General features: G+C 42.6%; 1 protein-coding gene and 1 long non-coding RNA gene across 3 annotated transcripts; one reads left to right on the top strand and one right to left on the bottom strand.

The window, feature by feature from the left end:
- The first annotated feature begins 850 nt into the window (after positions 1-850).
- BMS1 (BMS1 ribosome biogenesis factor) lies at positions 851-24,734 on the top strand. Of its 2 annotated transcripts, none has more exons than XM_082222308.1 (23): positions 851-977; positions 2,407-2,619; positions 3,211-3,401; positions 4,084-4,163; positions 4,634-4,822; positions 5,715-5,857; positions 5,979-6,100; positions 6,887-7,083; positions 7,298-7,434; positions 8,035-8,780; positions 9,517-9,618; positions 10,787-10,941; positions 11,906-11,987; positions 12,591-12,667; positions 13,349-13,534; positions 13,981-14,169; positions 15,143-15,323; positions 16,388-16,446; positions 17,021-17,143; positions 20,320-20,467; positions 21,293-21,468; positions 22,394-22,555; positions 24,366-24,734. In XM_082222308.1, the coding sequence occupies exons 2-23, from the start codon at positions 2,444-2,446 to the stop codon at positions 24,594-24,596; spliced, it is 3,852 nt and encodes a 1,283-aa protein (XP_082078434.1). In that variant the 5' UTR covers positions 851-977; positions 2,407-2,443; the 3' UTR covers positions 24,597-24,734. The 2 variants fall into 2 exon arrangements, with proteins under 2 accessions (XP_082078434.1, XP_082078433.1); XM_082222307.1 differs by having other exon boundaries at positions 967-1,089.
- Positions 3,608-9,507, bottom strand: LOC309532325. Its single transcript, XR_014219755.1, has 2 exons — positions 9,050-9,507; positions 3,608-3,829 (listed from the first exon to the last, which is right to left on the bottom strand). It is a non-coding gene; the product is annotated as an uncharacterized lncRNA (long non-coding RNA).
- Positions 24,735-24,862: the final 128 nt, after the last annotated feature.

Here is a 24,862-nt window from a genome sequence, read left to right as displayed (position 1 = left end):
TGCTTTCCCAGCATCAGGGTCTTTTCCAGGGAGTCTTCTCTTCTCATGAGGTGGCCAGAGAACTGGAGTCTCAGCTTCAGGATCTGTCCTTCCAGTGAGCACTCCGGGCTGATTTCCTTCAGAATGGATAGGTTTGGTCTTTTCACAGTCCATGGGACTCTCAAGAGTCTCCTCCAGCACCATAATTCAAAAGCATCAATTCTTCGGTGATCAGCCTTCTTTATGGTCCAGCTCTCACTTCCATACATCACTACTGGGAAAACCATAGCTTTTACTATATGGACCTTTGGGGCAAGGCGATGTCTCTGCTTTTTAAGATGCTGTCTAGGTTTGTCATATATATATATATATATATATATATGACTATATATATATATATATATATAGGACCCTATATATATAAATGAGCAAACCAGTGATATTTTAGGGAGCAGGCTAGCAGGCGGGGCCCATTACTTACACAACACAAAACACTGTTGCTGTATGTAAGTTTATTTTTTATTTTATCTGTTTTTTTATCTTATATTTTGGAAATGTACAACCCGTTTTTCCCCCTTTATTTTTTTGGGGGGGCCCGAAAGAGAGTGGAGCCCTAAGCTATAGCTTGTTTAGCTTAAACGTAAATCCGGCACTGACCCATCCTATAGCTGCGTCTGAAATGCTTTCTATTGCTCAGGGAAGGAAGGGCTGAGGCTGGTTTGGACTCATAACACCCAAAAAATCCCCTGTGCAAAACCCTCCTCGGGGTAACCTGGGCGCCAACCGCCGACCCGTTTCAAATATCCCGGCTGCTATGGTTTCCGCCCCCCTCCGGTGCCTCAGGCATTGCCTTCCTTTCCTCTCTCCCTCAGCTCCCGGTCCCCCCCCGGAACAAATGTTCGCGCGCCGTTGTTTCCGGGAGGAGCCAGGAGAAGTGAGCATCGGCAACCACACGCTTCTTCCGTCTGGGCGGCCCATGAGGAGGAAGGAGTCGTCTGGTAAGCCGAGCTCGGTGGTTTCTGTCCCGGGAATTATTGCTGTCGTCCGAGAAATCCCGGTAGAAGCGATTTCTCCGAACCACAAGCCGTAAGAAAAGCGCTTCTAGGAATGGTAGGAGAAATACTAAGGCAGAGTAGTATTTAAAAACGCGGGTCATATCCGGGATGGCGAGCAAAGCGCTCATCCACGTGGAAGGCTAAGAAAATCAATGCTGCTCCCGAACGAAGCACCTCTTCCAAGGCTTGCGAGTTTCTGGCCTCTCGCTTCCCCGCACGGTTCATTAATAAAGTGCTGCCCCTATTTTGTCTTCCGGGAAGAGGTGCTGAATCGATGCTGGCTAGAAATCGGACCTGCGTGGTGCTACTCGGTTTGCCATTCTTCAGGTTTCATCTCCGCCTTCCAGCTGGCAAAAGAATAGCTGTTAGTGGGGAATGCTGCTTGAGCACCTAGGGTTCTGTTTACCTGCGATTATTTATTATGCTATTTAATACACACAATCCCTGGATAACATGAGATGCTTTAACCAAGATACAAGTACTATTCCATTTTTTAAAAAAATAAAATAAAAACAAAACATTGTAGTAAAACTTGATAATCTTGGAGACCCTTGCATAAAAAGGTACGGTTTCCAGAGGTGTCTTAAGTCCTGTTTTCTACTCCCTAATTGGATTTGGGAAGGTGTTCCAGAGGGAGGCTACCCTCACCCAGAAGGCTTCCTAGATATTATAAAGTGGCAGTCCATTGATTGTAGTACAGTGGTACCTTGGGTTACAGACGCTTCAGGTTACAGACTCCGCCAACCCAGAAATAGTACCTCGGGTTAAGAACTTTGCTTCAGGATGAGAGCAGAAATCGTGCGGTAGCGGCAGGCCCCATTAGCTAAAGTGGTACCTCAGGTTAAGAACAGTTTCAGGTTAACAATGGACCTCCAGAACAAATTAAGTTCTTAAACCAAGGTACCACTGTACAGCTAGCAATGCTGTCTCCTGAAGAACTTAATGATTGGTTGGAAGCACAGAAGGGGAGGCAATATAAGGGGAAGCAGACTACTTGTTTCAAGTTATTTAGGGTTTTATATGGCAATAGCAAGACCTTGAACATGGGTTTGGAGCTAACCTCCCCTGATGAGTGCAGTAGGATTTAATTCCATGTAAACATGGGTGTGTGTGTTCAGACCACACTTTGTGTGGAAGCTAGTATTTTACTAGCTAAAGTGAGCAAACATTCTCCTCCACTTTTATTCCACCCAAGTGGATATACAAAGGGAAAACAGTCAGTTGCCACCTACTGAAAGTTGGGAATTAGGTCATTTTATTTTATCATCTTTGTTTTAGACAGTTGTTGAAGCACCTTCACTTCTCACCCAATGAATGATGCATATTATACATAGTACATTTGTTTATCTTAACATTACATTGGTAAAAACAGGTATTTTGCCCTGAGTGATAGAACACCAAGAAAAGCGATGGAGGAAAACGATAAGAAACATCACCGCAAGAGACATAGTGGGCCAAAGGCTGGCAAGAAAAGGAAGCGTCATTTGAAAGATTTAGGGCTTGAAGATGAGGAGGATGCCCGGAAAAGAAACCCAAAGGCCTTTGCGGTCCAATCTGCAGTCAAGATGGCCAGAACTTTCCACAGGTGTGGAACTGCTAAACTTCGTTAGCATACTGGTTTGCTCCTCCCTGTTAGAATGCTTTATTCTTACATTTAGCGTTTTCAGCTGCAGGTTGTGTTCTTCAGCTTAGAATTTGTAACTGTATAGCACTCTGAGCTGTCTTCATATATATTCACATGATAGATCTCTCTCCATTTTGGTATGATGTGTTTTTTCTTAATCTATATCCTATTCTTTAGGGAAACCAGCTTTTTAGCCTCACAATAATCTTATGAGAATGATTACACTGAGTAACTAGCCGATGACTGTCCACATCTAGGTCCATGAGTTGCAGCTGATCTTTTAGTTCTCATGGTGCTGTATAGGACTCCCAAATCATTTCCATGTAATTTTATGGGACTCAATGCAATCCTGATGTGAATGGATGTAACTAAATGGCATGAGATAATTTCTTTGGATTCTAGGCTGTTGTGGTACATGCAGGGTGGGGGGAGGAATTTGAGGATAGGTGAATCTTTGGTCTGAACAACTGGTGTTATTCTTGTTTTTCTGTGTGGCAGGGCACTTGTTCTGTCTACTTTGTAGCTTACAGTAAACGTTACTCTTAAAAACAGGACCCAGGATTTGAAGACGAAAAAACATCACATTCCAGTGGTTGACCGCACTCCATTAGATCCTCCTCCTGTCGTTGTGGTTGTGGTTGGCCCTCCGAAAGTTGGAAAGAGCACCTTGATAAAATGTCTTATTAAGAATTTCACCAGGCAGAAGTTAGTTGAAATCCGGGGTCCTGTAACAATTGTGTCAGGTAAGAACTGACCCACATAAACAAAAGCTTATGTACATGTGTGTGTTTGGTTTATGTTTAAAACAGTCCTCACTTCAGACCTACTAACAGTTGGATGTTTTTAAGTACTGTTGATTTTCATGGAAGAAAATGGAAGTGCTTACTGAGTTCTGCTGTTTTGAAATAATTGTGGCTTTAAAGTACATTACTTTGACTGGACCATGCCCTACATAAAAAAATCTATACTTAAAAGCTTGGGAGAATGGTACAGCTTTTATCTAGTGCCTGAAAGTTAGACTAGTTGAGTGTTCTTGGGGAGTGTCCACAAATGGGGTGCCACCACAGAGAAGGTCCATTGGCCCTTTGCCTCCTGCTGCATTTTGGATGGGAAAAAGTACTTGGAGCCAGGGCATCCAATGATCATGAATAGACAGGTGGTCCATATTTGTCTGAAAATCAAGAACATAATTAGAGGAGTGAAGTGTGCTGTACATAATCATATGTGCTATAAGAAAATTTGAATAAACTAAAATCAGCCAAAATCACTTTAATTTCCCTGCTGGCCTATCTGATTTTGACAGGAAACCAATTATCACAGGGTAGTGTGATCTGATGTTCTCAATCAATGAGCTGAAAAGTATTGTCACACTTTTAATGGTAGTACTAAAATCTGTCATGTTTTGCTCTTCACCTTTGTTTACAGGTAAAAAGCGTAGGCTTACCATAATTGAATGTGGATGTGATATTAATACAATGATTGATCTAGCTAAAGTTGCCGATCTGGTGAGTTGTATCAGTATATGACGAGCTTTTCTTGCTATAAAACAACATATGCTAATTATAAACTTGGGAAAACATCATACACTAATTACAAGATGGATACAAGTCAAACTGTATATTTCTCTAGAGTTGAGCTCTATAAGTAGTAGTTATACACTGCAATTCTATGTGTGTGCTTAGAAAAAAGACCTATTCAGTGAATAAATTGGACTGATATACTGGATTAAGCATATTTTCTTTGAAAGAAGGAAAATGTTGTTTACTATGCAACATGCACTTTATTTGATTCAGGTGACCCATTGTTGATAGTTGGATCATTATACAAATTCTTTTCTTTATTAAATTCTCAATATATGCTAGTAATGTTCTGAAAAAAGTAAATTGAGAATTTAATTTATACTGAGCATTAACTTTTTCCAGCTCATTGTTGATCTGCATGTTTCCCCCCTGACAGTTTTCTTTCCATTTCTCAGGTTTTAATGCTCATTGATGCCAGCTTCGGATTTGAAATGGAAACATTTGAATTTTTAAACATTTGCCAGGTACACGGCTTCCCCAAAATTATGGGTGTTCTTACACACTTGGATACCTTCAAGAATAACAAACAGCTCAAGAAGACTAAAAAGAGATTGAAGCACAGATTCTGGACAGAGGTTTATCAGGTATGATATTGCATCAGTGGCTCACCCTGTGAGTTGAATGTAAAACATTTAGAGTTGTAACCAGTGAAGCTAGAAGGCTGCATTGTAACTCTTCAGTGTGTTTCTGTTACAATTTCCTTTGGATCCTTCCTGAAAATTTGTCCTTTATATAGTTCCATATCCATTCATGGTTAAAGTCACAAATTTGGATTTGGATTTTAATCTGGAAGATAATTATCTACAGTTTTGTGTAATGAACTTTCCACAGTTCAAATGAGTTTTCAAACCCAGTACAGATTTTGGTACTTGTATGACTTTGCTGTAGGTGCACTCTTTGTATAGCATTTTAGTCTTACCAGTAATCTTGATGCAGGACTGCAGTGCACTGAAAAACATGGCAAGATAACGTTTGCTGCAGTTTGTATAAATTGTGCTTTCCAGAGAGTGCAGGCCAAGTGTATGGATCACAGGTGGGGAAACACACAATGTGATATCCAGAAACATTAGGGGGAAGGAGATTGTAATTCAACTTGGGGATGCAGTCCTGGTGGCAATCCTGCTGGTTATAATGGCCATAGGTTAGCATAACATGCTTGATATGCAGTTGGGCTTCTCTTTCTCCTCCTGGGGGGACTTCAGAGGTGCATTTTTTTGCTTTAGTTAGCCATTGTTCATTTGGTCATCTGGCATGACAAACTGTGGCCAATACATAGCTCTCCCTGAAATTCTCAGGAAGCTGAATTCCCCCGTCAATATACTTGAGGTGCTTTTTCTTCTTATTGTGCAAAACTGCATCATGTACACAACTCCGTGTTTATTTTCAGAGGAAATCACGCTTATGCTAGAGAAACAGTAAAGTGTAGTGTCTCGCTTCAGTTGTTCTGTGAATTATTCTCTTAATTTGTCAATTTAGGGTGCCAAATTGTTCTATCTCTCTGGGATGGTACATGGAGAATATCAAAAACAGGAAATCCACAACCTGGGGCGCTTTATTTCCGTAATGAAATTCCGTCCCCTTACGTGGCAGACGTCTCATCCTTACGTACTAGCAGACAGGTAATTCCATACCACACACCTCTCATTTCCCCTGTTTCCCTCCCAGCACTCTGCAATGTTGTTAGATGACTTTTTTTTTATTTATGTGAAAGTACTGTGAATCTTTCCTTATATTCTGTAGGATGGAAGACTTGACAAACCCTGAAGATATCAGAGTTAATCCAAAGTGTGACAGGAAGGTTTCACTTTATGGTTACTTAAGAGGAACGCACTTGAAAAACAAAAGTCAAATACATATGCCAGGTTGGATGCCACCACTTATTTCTTATTTTTTATTTCTTGCAGCACTGTGTCTTGTTAACAAAGGACAGCCTTGTATTAAGAAAAATACAATTTCCACATACATTGTTCCAATGACGTGTACATGGAGCCCTTTTTAAAAGACTATGTTCCTGCAAACAGCTGTCTTCCAATCAGCAATATTTTAGGGTTTAAGCATTGCCCCCATATTGCAGATTGGAAGGCTGAGGCTGTAATCCTATGCACACTTTGCTGGGAATACCTGTTGAACCGGAAGTCAGGTGTTTAGTTTTGCCAGTCCATTGCTGTGAAACTCTTCTCCAGAAGAGATTTGGCAGCCACCCTTGCTTTTGACTTTTAGGTGTTTCTTGAGACTTTTTTTATGCTTACAGGCCTATGCAGTTGTTTAATTTTTTTACTGAGTAGCCTGTTACTTTAATTAATATTCTATATCGCTTTTAAAGTTGTATTGTAACCTGCTATTTAAGTAAATATAGAAAATACAGAAAAGTAAAAAACAAATATGGGAGATATATAATTAAAACTTGGGGTTTGTTCATATAGGCATTTTGCCAGCTGGGCTCATTTTGCCAGTCTCTCTTCATGAGATTCCTGTACCTTAACAAGAAATAAAAAAATGTGGTAGGAGGTCTCATCCATACAGTACTTCATTGGCATAAGATCACTAACACAGTGAAATCACTGTGGTCATTTTGCTGCATGCGTGGCTAATTTTTAGCAATTCTTACTTGGACCCTGTTTTGATTTTCTGTGCTTCTTCTCATCCAGGCGTTGGGGATTTCACAGTGAGTGATGTCAGTTTCCTGCCAGATCCCTGTGCGCTCCCTGAACACCAGAAGAAGCGTTCCTTAAATGAGAAGGAGAAGCTTATTTATGCACCACTGTCAGGTGTTGGGGGCTTAGTTTATGATAAAGATGCAGTTTATATCGACCTTGGAGGAAGTCACACACATAAAGAAGAAGAGGTGAGGGTTAATTCTTTAGCAGTTGGTAATGTAGTGTTAATTCTTGTACAGTACTGAAGCCAGCTGTATGTACCCCTGACAGACTTCTCTCCCCAGCCTGCTTATTGAGATGTAATCTCTTGGCATAAGTACCACTATGGTCTCAGCTAATTTACGCAAACAGCAAAATAAGTATATTTAGAAAATAGTTGCTAACAGAATTTTGGTTTGTCAGGAGGAAACAAGACCAAACCATGAACTAGTCCAGAGCCTCATCTCTACGCACTCCACTATTGATGCCAAAATGGCGTCAAGCAAAGTGTCTCTCTTCATGGATTCCCAACCGCTAGAGACTGACATTGACAACCAAGGGTAAGTTGATAACCCTTGATTACCAAGGGGGCAGTTGAGAGAATATTTTACTTTTTAATGTTTGCAGTTTTAGTCAGCCTAGCAAGCAGATTTTGATGTGTCCCAAAAAGTTTTTTTGGGGAGGCGGAGACCGTTTATGGCTCCGGAATCAATATCAAAATCCTTTGCATGGGGTCCCCATGCTTAAGAACTGCAGCACAAGGGTATTGACAGCCCTTTGTTTTGGAAGTCTCCCCCTATTTCTCCTTTCCACCCCAATGTTGGAGGTGGAGAAATGTCATTTGGGGAGTTTTCAAAGAGCAGCATTGGGAGGAAGAAAGGGTTTCCCTTCCTTGTGCAAGCCACATTTTTACTGCCCACCAGCTGATGGGTGATTGGGGCTCCAGCAGAGAAACAATCAGGAATTTATGTTAAGCTCCCAATTGTTCCTTTGAACAATCTTTACCTGTGCCACCCCCGACAGAGCGGGTGAGTGTGGCTTTCCAAAAACAGCCTCACAAACCAAATTTGACCTATGGCCTGGAAGCTCCCCAAATATTCTCTGCAGTATCTTTGTTTTCGAATGGTTCATTTTTGCTTCATTTTTGCTTCTTTTGGAAGTCTGTTTGAGATGCCTAAAGAAGAGAAGGAAACTGACCCACATACTGGGAGGGTACGTCGGAAGGCACTATTTGAAGACGAGGAAAAAGAAGATGGTGGAAGTGATGAGGAGGAAGATGCAGAAATGTCTGAGAGTGGTAGTGATGGCGATGATGAGGATGGGCAACAAAGCGATGAAGATTTCCCAGATCCGGAGCTGGCCCTGAGATCTTCCAAGCGTTTTAAAAAAGAACCCAAACAAGGAACCCTAACAGAACTTCCAGCATTTGCTGATAGCGATGACAATCTTGAGATAAGTTCAGGTGAGGAAGAAGAAATGGGCCTTGATGTGGACGGGGAAGATGGAGAAGGAGATGGACAAGAAAGCGAGGAGGAGAGAGTTGCTGATTCTGAATCTACAGCCGGAAACACAGATTTATTGACTAGGTCTGCATGTGGTGGAATGGACAAAGAGGAGAGAAATAGTAGAAATCTGCATAAAAAGGTGGCTGCCGCTACAGATTCTGGAAATGGGACAGCAGAAGAAGCATCAGCATCTGAGATGGAGGAATCATCTGCGGAGGACAAAGGAGAATCAATGGAAGATTCTGATACGGAAGAATCTGAGGGGGAAGATTCCCAGCCGCAGTGTGCTGGAGTTAAAACACAGGAATCAAAGTTTGACAAAAGCGAGGATGATGTTGAGGGTCTGTTGAAAGAGGAAGAGGAGTATAAAGAAGCATCTGACTTTTCTCTAGATACAGTTGGTATGTACACACTGCTCTCTTGGCATGTTTGGCATGACATTCAATTGAGATTGCCCACCTTCTTTAGTGTTGTTCATTTGCTAGTAAAAGGAGCTGTGCTACTTAGGAATTATGATGGTCTGCCAATCATTTCTGTAGCATAAATGTAGTTCAGTTTAATTGCTCTTTTGTATTTTTGTTTTCATATTTCTAGTGGAAGAGGATAAAACTGTAGGTCTGTGTGCCCGAGAATAAGTCCCACTGAGCTGAATAGATATGTATAAGATTACCTTGTGAACCATGGGTTGGATCCAGACCAAGTTACTTGCCCTTAGGTCCTATTGAAATCAATTTGAAAAGTTAGTCATGACTTAATTTAGGCTGCAATCCGAATCCCATTTACTTGGGAGCAAGTCCCATTGAATTAAGTAGGTCTTTCTTCTGAGTAGACATGGTTGGGTTTGTGCTGTTAGTCTCAATGATCACAATGTGAACTGTGGGCAACTAATTTGCATACCTACTTAGTCCTGTTGAATTCAACAAGGCTGTTTCCCTGCTAAGTGTAGTTAGGACTGAAGTCTCAGTTTGGATCCAGCCCCATGCATATGAGAGGGGATTAAGAAAAAGTGAACTCATATATTTTGGAGATTAATAGCAGCAGGGACCATTTATATTAGTGGTAGAATGGACAGTTGCGAATCTGAGCGAGCATTGAATCTGCTCAGTTAAAGAAACCATGTTGTCCCCCCCCCCCCAGGTGCGCTTAAGTGGAAAGAAGGCATTACTCAAAAGGCAGCTGAAGCATTTCTGAGGCAACAACAATCGGCTCCCAATCTTCGCAAACTTATTTATGGAACAGGTATAATAAATTCACTGCTTTCCCTTAAACAGTTTAAGAAAAGGGACTAACAGACTGGGTTGTGGAAGGAGAGAAAAAAATAACATGTTAATCATTTGTGGTACATTGGCTGCATGAAAGAAGAAAAGGTCCAACTCTTTCCCATTTTATGAAAGCTGCTCTGGTTGGTCCCAGAATATTTATTTGCAACCAAGTGTGGTCCCTGATAGGCTTTCTGGGTTCTAATCTGTGTCCTTCAGCACAGTTGACCAGCTTCCCAGCAGGTGGCTCAGCCCAAAATCAGATTGTTGGAATCAAATTTCAAGTTCTTAAGAGGTTATTGGTTATTTTGTAGCCTATCGACCATGCTGATGATTAAGGGCAGGTTACTTCTTCAGCAAACAGTAACACAGATTGAAATTATGAAGCTTGGCAAGCTATAGTTGGAAAAGACAGAAGATATTCCAGTGAGGTGGATCAATTTAGGTGGATCAACTTAATAACAAAAGCAAGAAGAGCAACTAAGATGACATTATTAAGTGTTGATTATGATATAATATTGCTATGTTTAGAGGAGAAGAGACTTGGAATTCAAAGAATAAGAGTCAAGATCTTTGTCATACATTTTGTAATAGAGGATACAGTGGTACCCCGGGTTACATACGCTTCAGGTTACAGACTCTGCTAACCCAGAAATAGTACCTTGGATTAAGAACTTTGTTTCAGGATGAGAACAGAAATCATGCTCTGGAGGTGCGGCAGCGGCAGGAGGCCCCATTAGCTAAAGTGGTGCTTCAGGTTAAGAACGGACCTCCGGAACGAATTAAGTACTTAACCTGAGGTACCACTGTCTTTATTTTTCACTGCACAAAAACAAAATGCCTTTCTCTCAAGCTCTCTGGCATATGCAGAGGACTGGAAGAGCGATGGGGCTGTTTCTCAGTTGTGCAGACATTTTCACTATGCATCCTAAACCACTGGACAAGTGAGTGGATGGAGGGAGGGAATGTATGTCAGTGAGCATTCTTCTCACCAGAAGACAAAACCCATTCAGTCCTGGGGAATGGATTTGCGGGTGCTTGCTCCCGACTCCTTAAGCTTGCACCCTAGTAATGAAATATTAGAAGATGCAACATTCCCAGGGCTTCCTTTCAAAGTATAACTGTGAAGCACTTCTGTTTTTATTCAGTGGCTGAGGATGAGGGGGAGGAAGATAAAGAAAACAATGAGCTTGGAGGGTTGTTCCGCATCAGCCGTCCCAACGAAGAATCAAAGCGAAAAGCCGATGCCCTCGACTGCTCCAAATTCCCTGTGGAAACCCCACAAGATTGGGACTTAGACGAGGTGCTTACTGTAGATTCTGTATTCTTACTGTATTCTTAGAGCAGTATGCTGGAGGGATGGTTGGTTGGTGTGCCCTTCACACAGTCCGAGCTGTTCAAGAAATTTAATAGAGGGAGAATTAAGAGAAACAGCTTCTAGGTGGCAGATGCACTGGGAGCACTTATTTGCTACCTTTATATCCCAGATACTGTATTCATAATAAGACAGTGCATACGGTATATGCTCACTTGCTGGTATCAATGGAAGTTGGGAGGAGTAGAAGTGGTGATGATGGTAGAAATATAATTTACCACTCCCACAAATTTGAGGATCTTTGAGAATTCGTGGATTAGACTTGCAAAAAGAGAGGAGCTGGAGTTTGGAAAGTAAAAGAAGCAACAATCAATAGGGTGGAGATTAGTAGGGAACTAAACTGGCAATGTTTGGGAAGGATGGTTAAGGAAGGAGTGGCAGTATTTGAATTGTGCATGCATTTTTTTGTTTGTTTATGTTTGTCTATGCTGGTCAAATGGAAGGATAATTTTTAGGGCAGGTAGTCTTTTCTGTGTGGAAGGGTGCATAGACTAAGAAAGCCACTTTGAGGCATGATACTGCAGATCAGGTATAGGCAAACTCTGCCTTCCAGGTGTTTTGGGACTACAATTCCCATCATCCCTGACCACTGGTCCTGTTAGCTGCTGTAGATTATTTGATTCCTCACTTACATGTTGTGTATCCAGTTTACTGTACCTGATAGTCCTTCATTTTTGAAAACACAGTGTCCAGATCTTACTTTCATGGCTTCCTTGACAAATGTGTGCGTTGACCGTGTTCAGAAAAAACAATAGATTAGAAATATTAACGAAAGTTTTTGTATGGGCGGCTCAGATTGTCGCAACTGGTAAAATAATTGCCGCTACAGTGGGTCAGTTTTAGAATTAGCGTGTGTTTGCAGCAGAAAACAAGTTTGCTACTCTGCCTGCAGGTTATGGACAGTATCAGAGACTGTTTTGTGACTGGAAACTGGGAAGCTGATAAAGATGCTGCAAAACTGTTGAAGGAGGATGGTAAGTTGGAGCCTTTTCCTATTGTTCTCTTAATAGTTGGAAGGAAAGGTCTGAGCAGCTATGGGTGGACCTGCTTCAGGGCCAGCTTTAGTGGATAAGGGCTGATGAAAATATGGGTTTCAGCAGTGGGGGGAGAGTTCTGCATGTGGAGACAATGCTGAAAACTGTAAGGAGGGTTTGGGAGGGACACATTTTTTTGTTTGTTTGTAGAAAAACAGTATCTGGGAGATCGTTTGGGAGATCTGTGGAGCAGGAATGGGCTCTGGAAATGGCTGATTTCCTTTATTGGAAGATCTGAGTGCCATTACACTCACCTTGTTTTAGTGGAAGACTTCGTATAGCCACTGAATGTATGCACACAGAAGACAGAGTACAAAAAAGTCCACACATATATACCACCTCCCACCTGCCAATTTTTCATGTCTTATGAAAATATCACAAATGAAGGGACCATGGGGGCTTGGTGTGTGTGTGTGTGTGTTTGAATGAAAACACATTCAGATGCATGCGTAAAATTTATCGATGACAAGCTGAAAGATTTACTGTATAGGAGAAACTAATGCAGAAAATATTAATGATTTTGCTGATGTTTACTTTTTATAGAAGAATTATATGGCGATTTTGAAGACCTTGAGACAGGAATTGTACACAAAGGCAAAGCAGCTGATCAAGGAGATGAAGTAGGTTTGAGAGAATTAACTGTGATTCATTTGTTGAATAGGTGTTCAAAGCTAGGAAGTTACAGATTCTCTTGTCAAGAGAGACCCAAATTCTTCAGCAAATATATGATACAGATCATGGGAATTTGAAAATATTCAGCATATTTTTTTCTCGGTGTTAGCAGATGTGTATTTGTTCTTTGTTTGCAGTTTTTGAGTGTCATTGCATCTCTTCTGTGTGGGACTCATAATTACCTTTGAACTGTTCAGAGCCCACAACTTTTTCCCTACAACGTTTTCCTTACTTTGTAGGATATCAGCAGCCATTTACTAGAGTGCTGTGCAGCAGCATGTAGCTCATCTTAAGCTCTTGTCAGAACTGCTTAAATTCTCACATAAGACACTTGTCAAGTGGATTACAGTGGCAATTTTGTAAAGATTTCACAGACACTATAAACCCAATAATGTTTATCTGTTAATGATGCACAGATTGAGTTTGAACATTTTTTTGCCGTTTTGACTCCTTGTTAATGATGATCACTAGTTAATTACTTGAATGGGCAAGCCATAAATTTTGATCTTTCTTAGGCCTTAGGTCTAAGTTGAAAACAAAAGGCTGCAGTATTAAAATGACTTGTAATTTTGTTCCCTGAGGACAAAACATACAGAATAAAGCTCTCTTCCCCCTGCCTTCCCCATTAGGCATCAAGCGAAGAAGAGAAAGAGAATAATAATGGGAAAGATGACAAATCTGGTGAAGAGGAAGAGGAAAAGAAGCAGCGCATGGATAAGAAACGCAAGCTGAAGAGGATGTTTGATGCTGTGTACGACGAAGGAGATGCCACCTACTTTGATGACCTAAAAGGGGAGATGCAGAAACAGGCAGAGGTATAAATTTCATACCTGATCGGGAGCTTCTGTAGCTTAGTGGCCAGAACTGCAAGACTGAATTAGATCGGACTTACTTCTGAGTAGGCATGGTTAAAAGGTTGAAATATGGTTCGGGATATCTCTGGTTTGAATTTCCCTCTTTTTCCACAATTCTAGGTAACCCCTTCGTGTCAGCTTCAACCCTTATTTATCATAAGAAAAATAACACAATGTATGTGTAATGGTTTGAACTCTCTAACATGCACTCTCCAGCTGTAAGGCACTAAGTATTATACAGCTTGATGGCAATGTTTTATAATTTGAAAAGAATGTGTACATTTTCCTTCTAGTTCATTAACCTGTACCAGGAGGCTTATAATGCAAATGTTCATTATTATCGCTATTGGTTTACAAGTATTTTTTCTGTCAGTTTAACGGATCTCCGAACTGCTTCTGTCGCACAGCTTAACCGGACTGAATTTGAAGATCAAGACGACGAGACCAGAGTTCAGTATGAGGGATTCCGGCCCGGAATGTATGTACGGATAGAACTGGAGAACGTCCCGTGTGAGCTGGTGCTGCATTTTGACCCACACTATCCAATTATCCTGGGTGGCCTGGGAAACACCGAAGGAAATGTGGGATATGTGCAGGTATGCAGTCGCAACACTACGTTCTCCTTTATGGTGCAGAATTCTTTTGTGTCTCAGTTTATCACCTCCTGTGTAACCACATTTTCCCACTCCTATATTTCTGGGTTAGGGTTGCAGCACTTGCTTATCCCACTTTTCAGATAATTATTGTCCCGCAATGCAGCTTTCCTCAAGGAGAGAGGGATGCCATGGCATCAGGCTTACCAACTAAAAAGGCAACATTTGCAAGGGAAAGTGGGTGGAGGGAAGGTAGAGGAGGGAGAGTCATCCATCAGGTCTAGAACAAAGCATTTATTCCCATTTGGGGCTGGGCTGATCTTTTCTTACTTGCTTATTCAGTGCCAGAACAATTGCACTGAGTGTGGAAGAAGCTCTCATAAGGAGATTCTTTGAGCAGTGCCGCTCTTTTTACCTCCATGGAATCATATCTAGCTGTTTCTTCACATGAATGGCATTCCAATTTGCTGCTACATAAAAATCCTTCGTTTTTTGCCATCCTAGATGGCTTTCAGTGTGCCTCCACATTCCTTGCCTGCATCTCCTTTCTGCAGACCCTTGTCAAAGCTGGTTCTAGAACATAATTGTACTGCCAAGGCTGCCAGCCCTTGTGTGGAATGTCTTTTCTGCTCACAGAAGGGCTATCTTACACCTCATGATAAAGATATTCATGAGAGATTATACTCAGCTCACAGCTAGTTCTTAGGCAAGACTTCGCAGAACTTTCCTTCCATTCGATGGTCCTTTGTATCAGTCTCTTTGAGGATGAAAGTTGTAAAATATTCTATGTGTTTCCTTGATCCCTGTTATCATTTTCTGTTTCCAACTTCTCAAAACATCAGGCACCGAACCACTCACTGCATTTTATATAGTGCAATATGGCCTCAGTACTAAGACAGGATAAGGGACTGCTGAAATAATTACTGGCATAAATGTAGGAGTTTGCTTTTGATGAAACATCCTTGGTTTTCCTCAGATGCGCTTGAAGAAGCATCGTTGGTATAAGAAAATACTTAAGACTCGCGATCCTCTCATTTTCTCATTGGGCTGGAGGAGGTTTCAGACGATCCCTATGTACTACATCGAAGACCATAATGGCCGTCACAGGCTACTCAAGTATACACCACAGCATATGCACTGTGGCACAACTTTTTGGGGTAAGAGCAAACTCTCTAAAGCAAACTCTGCAACTTCCCAGCCTCAGGAACAGCACTGGTAAAGCCACCTAATGATGATGAGGAATTGTTTGAAGCAGTGGTGGAATTAGAGGGGGAAATGCAAAACCTGCACCTCTGCCTCGTTTATCAAATTTACAGGGCTGGAAGGAGATTGACTGAGCCACAGTCAAGAAAAAGGGTTTGCTATTTCAAGGCATGGATTATGTCTTGTTTACCTAGCAAGGGTGTATGATAAGAAATCATCCCTGGTTCACACAATGGTAAGCCAAGATAAGGGAAACTTGATAAAAACTGAGATAAGTAGATACTGGCAGCCATGCTGGGGGAGGAAGGGGGAGCGTGTGAGTCAAGCTTTGAGCCAGAAACAAATTTAGTTCATAATAATAAGGCTAAGCCGTGGCTTAGCATGGTTTTTTCCTGTCCTGGATCCCTATGTATTGTTGGGTTGTAATTCACATAATCTGCAGCCAGCATGGCCAATGATCTGGGCTGATGGGAGCCAGGATTCCAACATTATATGCAAACCCAAAGTTGAGGAAGGCTGGTTTAGTGATACATGTGAACCTGGCCACCGTGTTAAGAGCCAGGTCCAAGAAAGCTTCGTATTTCTTTACCTTAAACCATGCTCCCTTGATTATTACTTGTGCCAGGGGGTGGATATACAGTGGACGCTCGGGTCGCGAACGTGATCTGTGCGGGATGCACGTTCGCAACCCGTGTCTGCGCACGTGCAGGTTGCAATTCAGTGCTTCTGTGCATGTGCAAAGTGCGATTTAGCGCTTCTGTGCATGCGCAACCGCCGAAACCCAGAAGTAACCCGTTCTGGTACTTCGGGTTTTGGCGGTCTGCAACCTGAAAAAACACGGCTGTAACCCGAGGTATGACTGTATTAAGAACATTACCTCAGTTTTGAAAGGAAGCATTTTGTATTTGCTTTTAACTCCCTCGTTTGCCCTGGGTTTAACTTTTCTCACTACGTTTTTAAGTGAGGATATTCGCCTTTGAACCATACACTGAAGGTTTGGGTCAATCTTGTTTGTTAGGTCCTATCACGCCACAAGGAGCAGGATGTCTGGCAATCCAGTCAGTGAGCGGAGCAACAGTAAGTATTTACCATGGACGGTTTATAGTTGGCCTAGGGTACATTGCAGGGGGTTGGACTAGATGACCCTCAGGATCCCGTCCAATTCTATGATTCTGTTGGTGGATTTATTTGTGAAGTGTGCAGGGCGGCCATATGGATAGATAAGTAATGTAGGAAATAAAATACAGTACTCGGCTTCTGCTTGCTAGGGCAAGTTCCTTGGTGAAATGTTTCCATTAGTCAAGGGAGGGGGAAGAAGGGAGGAGTTTCTCCTGTTGCATTGCTGAGTTTTGGACCAAGCAGAAGCAATGTGAGAGTCTCACTATTTCTGTATGTCGTGTGAAGCCAAGTGCGATGTGGGAGGCCCTTCTCTCCCCCAGCTTCTCTGGTATGCATACACATACAGTAAGCCAGACCAAAATGTATAGACCCATGAGCAAAATAAATGAGAAATGGAGAAAAGCACCCTGAAACCTGCCCTTTCCAATGCATGTGCACGCCCCACCCTGTCTGCCTGCATGTGTGTTCGTACATGCGGGCACCTGGATATCTTATAACAAATACAAGCAAGTTTCTGTGCTTTATATTTCAGCCTGATTTTCGGATCGCTGCCACTGGAGTTGTGCTTGACTTAGATAAGTCTATAAGAGTTGTGAAGAAATTAAAGTTGACCGGTTTCCCATTCAAAATTTTCAAGAATACAGCATTTATCAAGGTATGTGTTTGAGCAGGAGGAATGTTGAGGACCCTCTTGGGGGTCAGCAGAATAGTAGTTCTGCCGCCTTCAGAATTTTGGTGTGTGTGGGTCCCACCACCACCACCAAAAAGCAGCATTTTCTGTGGCAGCCCTTGAGTTGTGGAATTCCCTACCTATAGAAGTGCATCTGGCACGACTAATATGCAGCTTTTGGCAAATGCAGAAGATGTCGACCTTTGCTTGTTGACACCTGAGGTGCGTGTTCTCAGGACTTGCCCTATTCCTGCAGCTTTCATTTGTTGTAGCTGTTTTTAAATATTTAATTATAACCCACCCTGGGAGTTGCTAGTGAAGGGTGGAGAGTACATTTAATTACTGCTGTTGTTATTATTTCCAGAGGCAGCATACCTCTTAATGCCTGCTCAGGGAAGTTTTTAATATTTAACGCTGTATTGTTTTTAATACTTGATTGGGAGCCGCCCAGAATGGCTGGGGAAACTCAGCCAGATGGGCAGGGTATGAATAATAAATTATTCTTATTATTACCTAGGCTGCCAGCAATGGTGATGAACTATGGCCCTGTTTCAGCTGCCCCTAAAACATCTGGCTGGCTTCTGTTGTGCACAGGGTGTTATGGATCCTTGGCCTGATCCAGCAAAGCTGTACCTACCAAAAATGGTAGCCAGGATCCTGAATCTTTGTCCCTAACCTTTCCCTACAGTCCTCAACTCCATTGAAAGAATAGCAAAAGCGTCATGTGTTGGGTGACACCCTATGATCTTGGATGCATAATGGATATTTTAAACGCCCAATGCATGTTTCTAAAAGCCTTACGCAATTTTCCTATTAAGTCAACATCTCTTGTGCCTCCGATAAGGACCTTATTGAAATGTGTTGGTCATTTTCCAGGACCATTTTGAAGTTGCTCCCCCACCCCACACCTTTTAAAAACTTCTTTGTGTTTTAAACTCCTTTGGGAAGGAGCTTTTTTATCTGTCATGCTCCATTTTGAACTTCAGACCCTATCTTGGAAGTCAGCTGGGTGTAACTGGGTGCTATGACTCACTCAGTGGCTCCATTCTTTGCTGTTATCTCTCTTAGGAGACAGTTTGGAACAGGCACCTCCCACAAAGACAGTATCTTTCCTTTTTGAAATTCAAAGTCTTCACCTAGCTCCCTTTTGTGATGCAAGCGTCTCTTTTCAGTATGTTTTTTGAAGACGGACAAGAAGTCTAGTGTGGTTGTTTTGCAGTGCAGGTAGTCCTTCCACATCAAGTAATCCCCCTTTTTTTACACCACGTCTTCCAATTTTCTTAGTGTTTTGATATGGAATGACCCTCCCGTGTGAGCTTCAAAATCAGTTAGGGCCAATAAACTGGGTTTGAACTCTGATGAAATGGAGCCTCCGTAGGTAAGTGGCTCCTGCAGAGTGTTAGAAACTCAGATATATAATCTAATCACCAAATGGCTTCTTAAACCTAGACTATGGTTGCCACAATGGAATGTCTAGGTGCCATCCCCCACCCACCCTGATGGGATTTTATTAGTATTATTACCCATTCCATTACTATATAGTTTTATATTTTGAAGAAGAAATCCCAAAGCAGTTTACAACACATTTAAACAAACCAGAATAAAACTAATTCAGCTTTCAAAGGAAATATTTCAGATCCTCCTCTAAGTGACATTTTGTTCCCCCCAGTTACCAACCTGGTGTCCAGAGATCTCCATGTGATTGCAATTGGACCCGCACCAGTTGCAAAACACACCTGGCGCCTGGCTAATTTTGAGCACTGCTCCTGCGTCAAGAGGATAGGCCAGCAGCCTGTTCTGGACAGGGTTGCATGCCCTCCAAAGGAGTAGATCAGGCATTCCCAACCTGCGACCCTCCAGATGCTTTGGCCTGCAACTCCCACGATCCCTAGCTAACAGGATCAGTGATCGGGGATGATGGGAATTGTAGTCTAAAACATCTGGAGGGCCGAAGGTTGGGGATGCCTGGAGTATTTGTCGTTAGAGGCCCAAATGACATATGTGGCTAGGAGTTTCTTTGGGACATAGGAAGCTGCCTTATACCACGTCCATTGGCCCACATTGTTCAGTATGGTCCACAATGATTGGCAGCAGCTCTCTGGAGTTTTAGACATGGAGTTTCTCCCAGCCCTATCTGGGCTGTTGTTGAGGATTGAACCCAGGAACTCCTGCAGGTAAAGTACTTCCCCTGCAGGCTTTTACAAGCTTTGTCTGGTGTGCCAGCTATGACCATGTCTGGACTGGGATAACTTGGGCACTGTAGCCCATGCCTTTGTAACATCAAGGTTGGATTACTGCAGTGCACTCTTCGTAGGGCTGCTCCTCATGCAGAAGCTCCAGCTGGCACAGAACGCAGCAGATGATGGGGGCAACATACTGTACCTCTGTTTAACCATCTGCATTGGCTGCCCACTTGCTCCCAGACCAGGTCCAAGGCTCTTGTGTCAGTATACAAAGCTGTGGACAACTTGGGTGCAGGATCTCTTAAGGCCTGTGCGAGCCCTTTTATCTCTGCTCAGTCACTGGGTGAGCGCTGTAAGTTGTGGCTTGTCTTACAGAGGCCTTGCTGTGTTAAAGAGCTCACGGCTTGTCCTATGTGGAGTAGGGTACTGTCCCAGCAGATTTGGCAGGCATCCTCACTTTTGATTTTCAAGCGTCTCTTTCAAGCAGGCCTTTGCAGCTGTTGATTTTTTGTGATAAGCCAGTCACTAATGATTGTATGGTTCTAAATCAAAGCTTTGCAAACTTTTCATGTTACTGACACACTTTAGACGTGCATCATTTCATGACACGGTAATTCAGTCTTACTATTAAACCAGAGGTTAAACTAACCCCTTTCCAGCCCCAGAAGGAGCATGGGAAGTATTGACACTGCAGCTGACACACTAACATGTCACGACACACAGTTTGGAAAGTTCTGTTCTGAATGGTGCTTCACGTTTTAATGTTGCACACTGCCCCAATATGATATGGTGGCATAAGAATAATTGTATTAATAAATCAGTAAAGCATACAGGGCAGTCACCTGGCTGGCCTCCTCTGTTCCCCAAGGCCTCACAGAAGCCTACACAGCTTTGGTATAGAAGGGTGCTTTTGGTGATATTGCAATATCAAGCTCAGTATGAAGTTTTTCATTCCTACTTTGTTTCACGTCAACCTAGGGGATGTTTAACTCTGTGCTGGAAGTGGCCAAGTTTGAAGGCGCAGCCATTCGTACTGTGAGCGGCATCCGAGGTCAGATTAAAAAAGCCCTGCGGACACCCGAGGGCGCCTTCCGAGCCACCTTTGAAGATAAGTTGCTAATGAGCGGTAAGTGGCACCTTCCAGTTGCTTTGCAGGATGGTTTTTTCAGGAATTGCCAAAGGTGAGGTTGCACCCCTGTCATATCTGTGGAATGAATTGCACAGTCTTTCTGAGAGGGCAGGTTTCTCAAACTCTGCTATGCCTCCTTTAATGTAAAAAAGCTCTGCCCTCTAGTGGTGATCAGTGAAGTTGTCACACCAGGCTGGTATTTCTGATCATAGTTTCAGTGCATCCCTCCCCCCCACCCCTATAAAAAAGTATTGGTAGCAAGGGGTTAGTTTCAGAGATGCTACATGTGTTCCTATAGTTGTAGCAATACCGTTCTGATTTTTACATTTATAGTAAGAGGCAAACTCAACAAAGTTAGGTTTCTGCTTTGTGCTCTGGATTGCTGTCGTCTTTATGACCGTCTCAGATTCCTGTGGTGGCAGTTGGCGTGTTCAGCTTCTGTACAGGGCTATAGTTTTGTATTTTACTGTGTGACAGCAGGACCGGGGTCTTGCACATAACAGCAGAGTGAGGTGGTAGAACGGGCAATGCCACCTTCTGCTGGGAAAACTAGTACAGGGCAAAGGTTGAGCCAGAACCTGATGTGCTGGATTTGTATTGTGTTCTACTTTCACATAAGGGAGATTCAGAAATGACATTCTCCTGCCACTCTTCTCGTCTCAGGGCTCCGTTGCCTCACTCTGCTTGCAGGTCTAGGAGGGGAACCCCTTAAGATGCAAAGCTGTCATCCAGATATGTGGGCATGAGGGTTCACCTGCAGCTCTGTAAAGCTTGCCTCCTTAAAACAGTTTTAAAAGCTTAACCAGTTTCTTCCCTTTCTAGATATTGTTTTCTTGCGGACTTGGTATCCTGTCTCCACCCCAGCCTTCTATAACCCAGTGACTTCCTTGCTAAAGGCTGTGGGTGAAAAAGACTCCTGGGCAGGAATGAAGACAACAGGCCAGCTAAGGCATGAGAAGGGCATCAGACTAAAACAAAACAAAGATTCTCTCTACAAGGTAGGGGGTGTATGTTGTTTTGTGTCAAAATATGCACAGATTTTATCTTGAATTGCCTTTGATCAGCAACACTCAATAGCGGCACTATTAGTGAAATACTGGAGGCTCTGAGTGTGAAAGGGACCCTGAGGGTCATTAGTCCAGCCCCTGCAATGCAGCTGTCCCTTATGGGGATCGCACCTGCAACCTTGGCATTCTCAGCACCATGCTCTAACCAGCTGAGTTATCCACCTGGTGATTTTGTACCTGAGATTCAGGATAACCCTGGGGGAGGACCTTCTGTGATTTCACAGGCCTATGTAAAGCGGGTTGGGCAACATGTGCCCCTTATTCCAGATGAGGTTGAACTACAACTCTCATCAGCCCCAGCCATTAGCCCTGCTGGCTGGGTCTGGTGAGAGCTGGAGTCCCAACATGTTGAAGTGGAAGGCACAATTTTCCCACTCCCGATTAGTAAAGTATTCCGGCTTTAAAATTATAAAATTGCTTTCAGCCCCCTTGCTAGATATGCGGCAGTACATGGAACAGGATTCTGTCTGTCCGCAACAGTTGTGACATCATTTGATCTGTAAAATGATGATGAAGTCTGTTCATGAGACCCTGTTTTTGAATTACATTTATGCTAAGGGAGCCACTGCAAGGCAGTTCCCTCCTGCGTTGCTCAGATAACATAAATAGAGCTCACCCAGTGACTCTTGCTCTTGTCAGTATAAGCTAAATGTCATCACAGGCAAAAATGACAACATGAACTCCTCCTACATAGCCAAGGATTCAGATATTACATTTCGCTTGGGAAGGAGCTATGAACATAAGCCAAGAGATTTTATTTGCCTATTTTCCTCATTATAATACAGAGTGTAATGGGCAAGTTAGAAAGCAAAATGAATGTTGCTGTTCAATTTACATTCACTCTTTTTTATTTTAGCCTATAATGCGAGAAAAGAAACATTTCAATAAACTGCATATTCCAAAAGCGCTTCAGAAGGCTTTGCCATTTAAAAGCAAACCTAAGCTTCAGGAAGGAAAAGGAAAAGTCACAAAGGACAAGTGGAGACCAGCTGTTATCAGGGAACCTCATGAAAAGAAGGTAAGTTGTTTCAGGTTTTGTAATAATCCTTTATTGGGTGCAAGAACCACTTAAAAATAGCAAGTTAGGAGTTCTTTCTGATCGCTGACCAATATTGGTGTTTTTAGTCCTCGTTATTTTTGCTGTAATTTACAAGGATTACAAGTTATTCACAACCTGCAACACAGATTTCTACGTCAATGATTCCTTCCCATAAAAATCAACAGATTTGTCAGGAATTTCCCTGAGATGTGGATTGCAGCTTAAACTTGGACTAGGACAGTGTTTCTCAAATTTGGGTTCGCAGCTGTTGTTGGACTAGAACTCCCATCATGCCTGACCACTGATCCTGCTAGCTTGGGATGATAGGAGTTGTAGTGCAACAACAGCTGGAGACCTAAGTTTGAGAAATACTGGACTAGGATCTGGGAGACCAGATTTCAACTCCACACTCAGCCATGTAGCTCGCTAAATGACTTTGTCCTGTCCCTCATCCTAACCTACAGTGGTGCCTCGCAAGACGAAAAGAATCCGTTCCGCGAGTCTCTTCGTCTTGCGTTTTTTTCGTCTTGCGAAGCAAGCCCATTAGCGGCTTAGTGGATTAGCGCTATTAGTGGCTTAGCGGATCAGCTGATTAGCGGTTTAGCGGATCAGCTGATAAGCGGCTTAGCGGGTCAACTGTTAAGCGGCTTAGCTGATAAGCGGCTTAGCGGCTTGGGAAAAAGGAAAAAAACCCCGCAGGAACTCGCAAGACATTTTCGTCTTGCGAAGCAAGCCCATAGGAAATTCATTTTGCGAAGCACCTCCAAAACGGAAAACCCTTTTGTCTAGCGGGTTTTCCGTCTTTCGAGGCATTCGTCTTGCTGGGCACCACTGTACCTCAGGATAAAATGGAACAGGTGGGATGGCCATGTAAGTTGTCTTTTAAGAAAAATCCATCCATCCAAAATTTCTCAGGCAGACGGGCAGCTGTGGTTGTCTTGCATCCATTTCTATGGCCAAGGGAGTAAAGGGACTTCCAGTTTGTTGTAGTCCTCCAATGTAAGGCAACTTGACTTGTAGCTTTTAGGATAGTAAACAAAAAAAAAAAAATGTACCAACTGGTATATGACTGCAATGAATCTTAAAGGCCTGCTTTATGTAGCACAGTGGTTCTCAAACTTTTTTCTCTGGGCCACACTTCCAGAATAAAAATTTGCGGCTCGCACCACACCAATTTTTGTTATTGATAGGAAATACACTGAGAAACAAAATGAAACAATTCCTTGATTTATAACAGAACACAGCTAATTTTCTAAGCTGATCATGGGACATCCACAAAGTACAAAACAGTGCAGCTAGAGCTACATGAGAACATGAATCATTCCCACAATATAATATTGGCTGTCCTGGAATCTTCCCACCGAACTTGCCATCCTCTCCTGCCACGCCCTTTGAGAACCACTGGTGTAGTGTGTTTGATCCAAGAAACAGTGGATACAGTTATCAAGATACAAATTGTGTTAATTATCCTAGAGGGAGATGGGTGTGATAAATGGAACACAACCAACAGATCTGTTTGATATAAGAATCTGTTTGATAGGAGAGGGGGAAGTTCCTGCTTATGTCATTGCTAAGATTTTGATCTTCCTTCCAGAAGTGCATGTGCTGATTTGCATGGCTGCAGCTCAGTGTAGCTGCAGAGTAGCGTTTTAGTGTTGGATCTCCCTTTCTAACAGCAATTAAATCCTGGGAAATCAGCCCTGTAATTTGCCAGTTCTTGCTCCCACTTGTCAGCCCTGCCTGAAGTTCAATATGTACATAACACACGTTGTTCATTGTTTTCGTTAAGATTGCAGCACTTCTCTCTGCTTTGGGTACGGTACACAGCTACAAGCTGAAGAAAGCCAAGGTGAAACATCGGCAGCAGCTTAAAGAACGTCTCAAAGGGAGGCAGAAAGAGGAGGAAGAGAAAATAAAGAGGCAGAAAGAAGCAAAGAAGAAGCTCTTTCGCATTATTGGACAAAGGGAGAAAAAGCGGCAGAAATCAAGCCTGAGAGGATCTGCTGAAAGGGAGAAGTGAGTTTTCAGCAGCCACCTGAAGGAAGCGAGAAGACATTTTACCCTGGAGTGCCCAGTTAAGAGCAAGACCCAAAAATACTGTTAATAAGGTTCTGGACTCCAATGAACTTGCCTTGGAGGAGAAAAAACAATGACAATGTCATTTGAAAACAACAGCATCAGATGTAAATTATGGTTTATGGTGTTTACCCCGCAGTAAGCTTCAGGAAGAAGTGAAGGTGTCACACACTTTGTGGTCTCTGATCATTCATTGAAGTATTTTACATG

This window comes from Podarcis vaucheri (assembly GCF_965113315.1).
Source record: "Podarcis vaucheri genome assembly, chromosome: 5".
NCBI classification, from domain to species: domain Eukaryota; kingdom Metazoa; phylum Chordata; class Lepidosauria; order Squamata; family Lacertidae; genus Podarcis; species Podarcis vaucheri.
The sequence above is the reverse complement of the archived record's forward strand: the minus strand, read 5'-3'. Positions and strand labels throughout refer to the sequence as shown.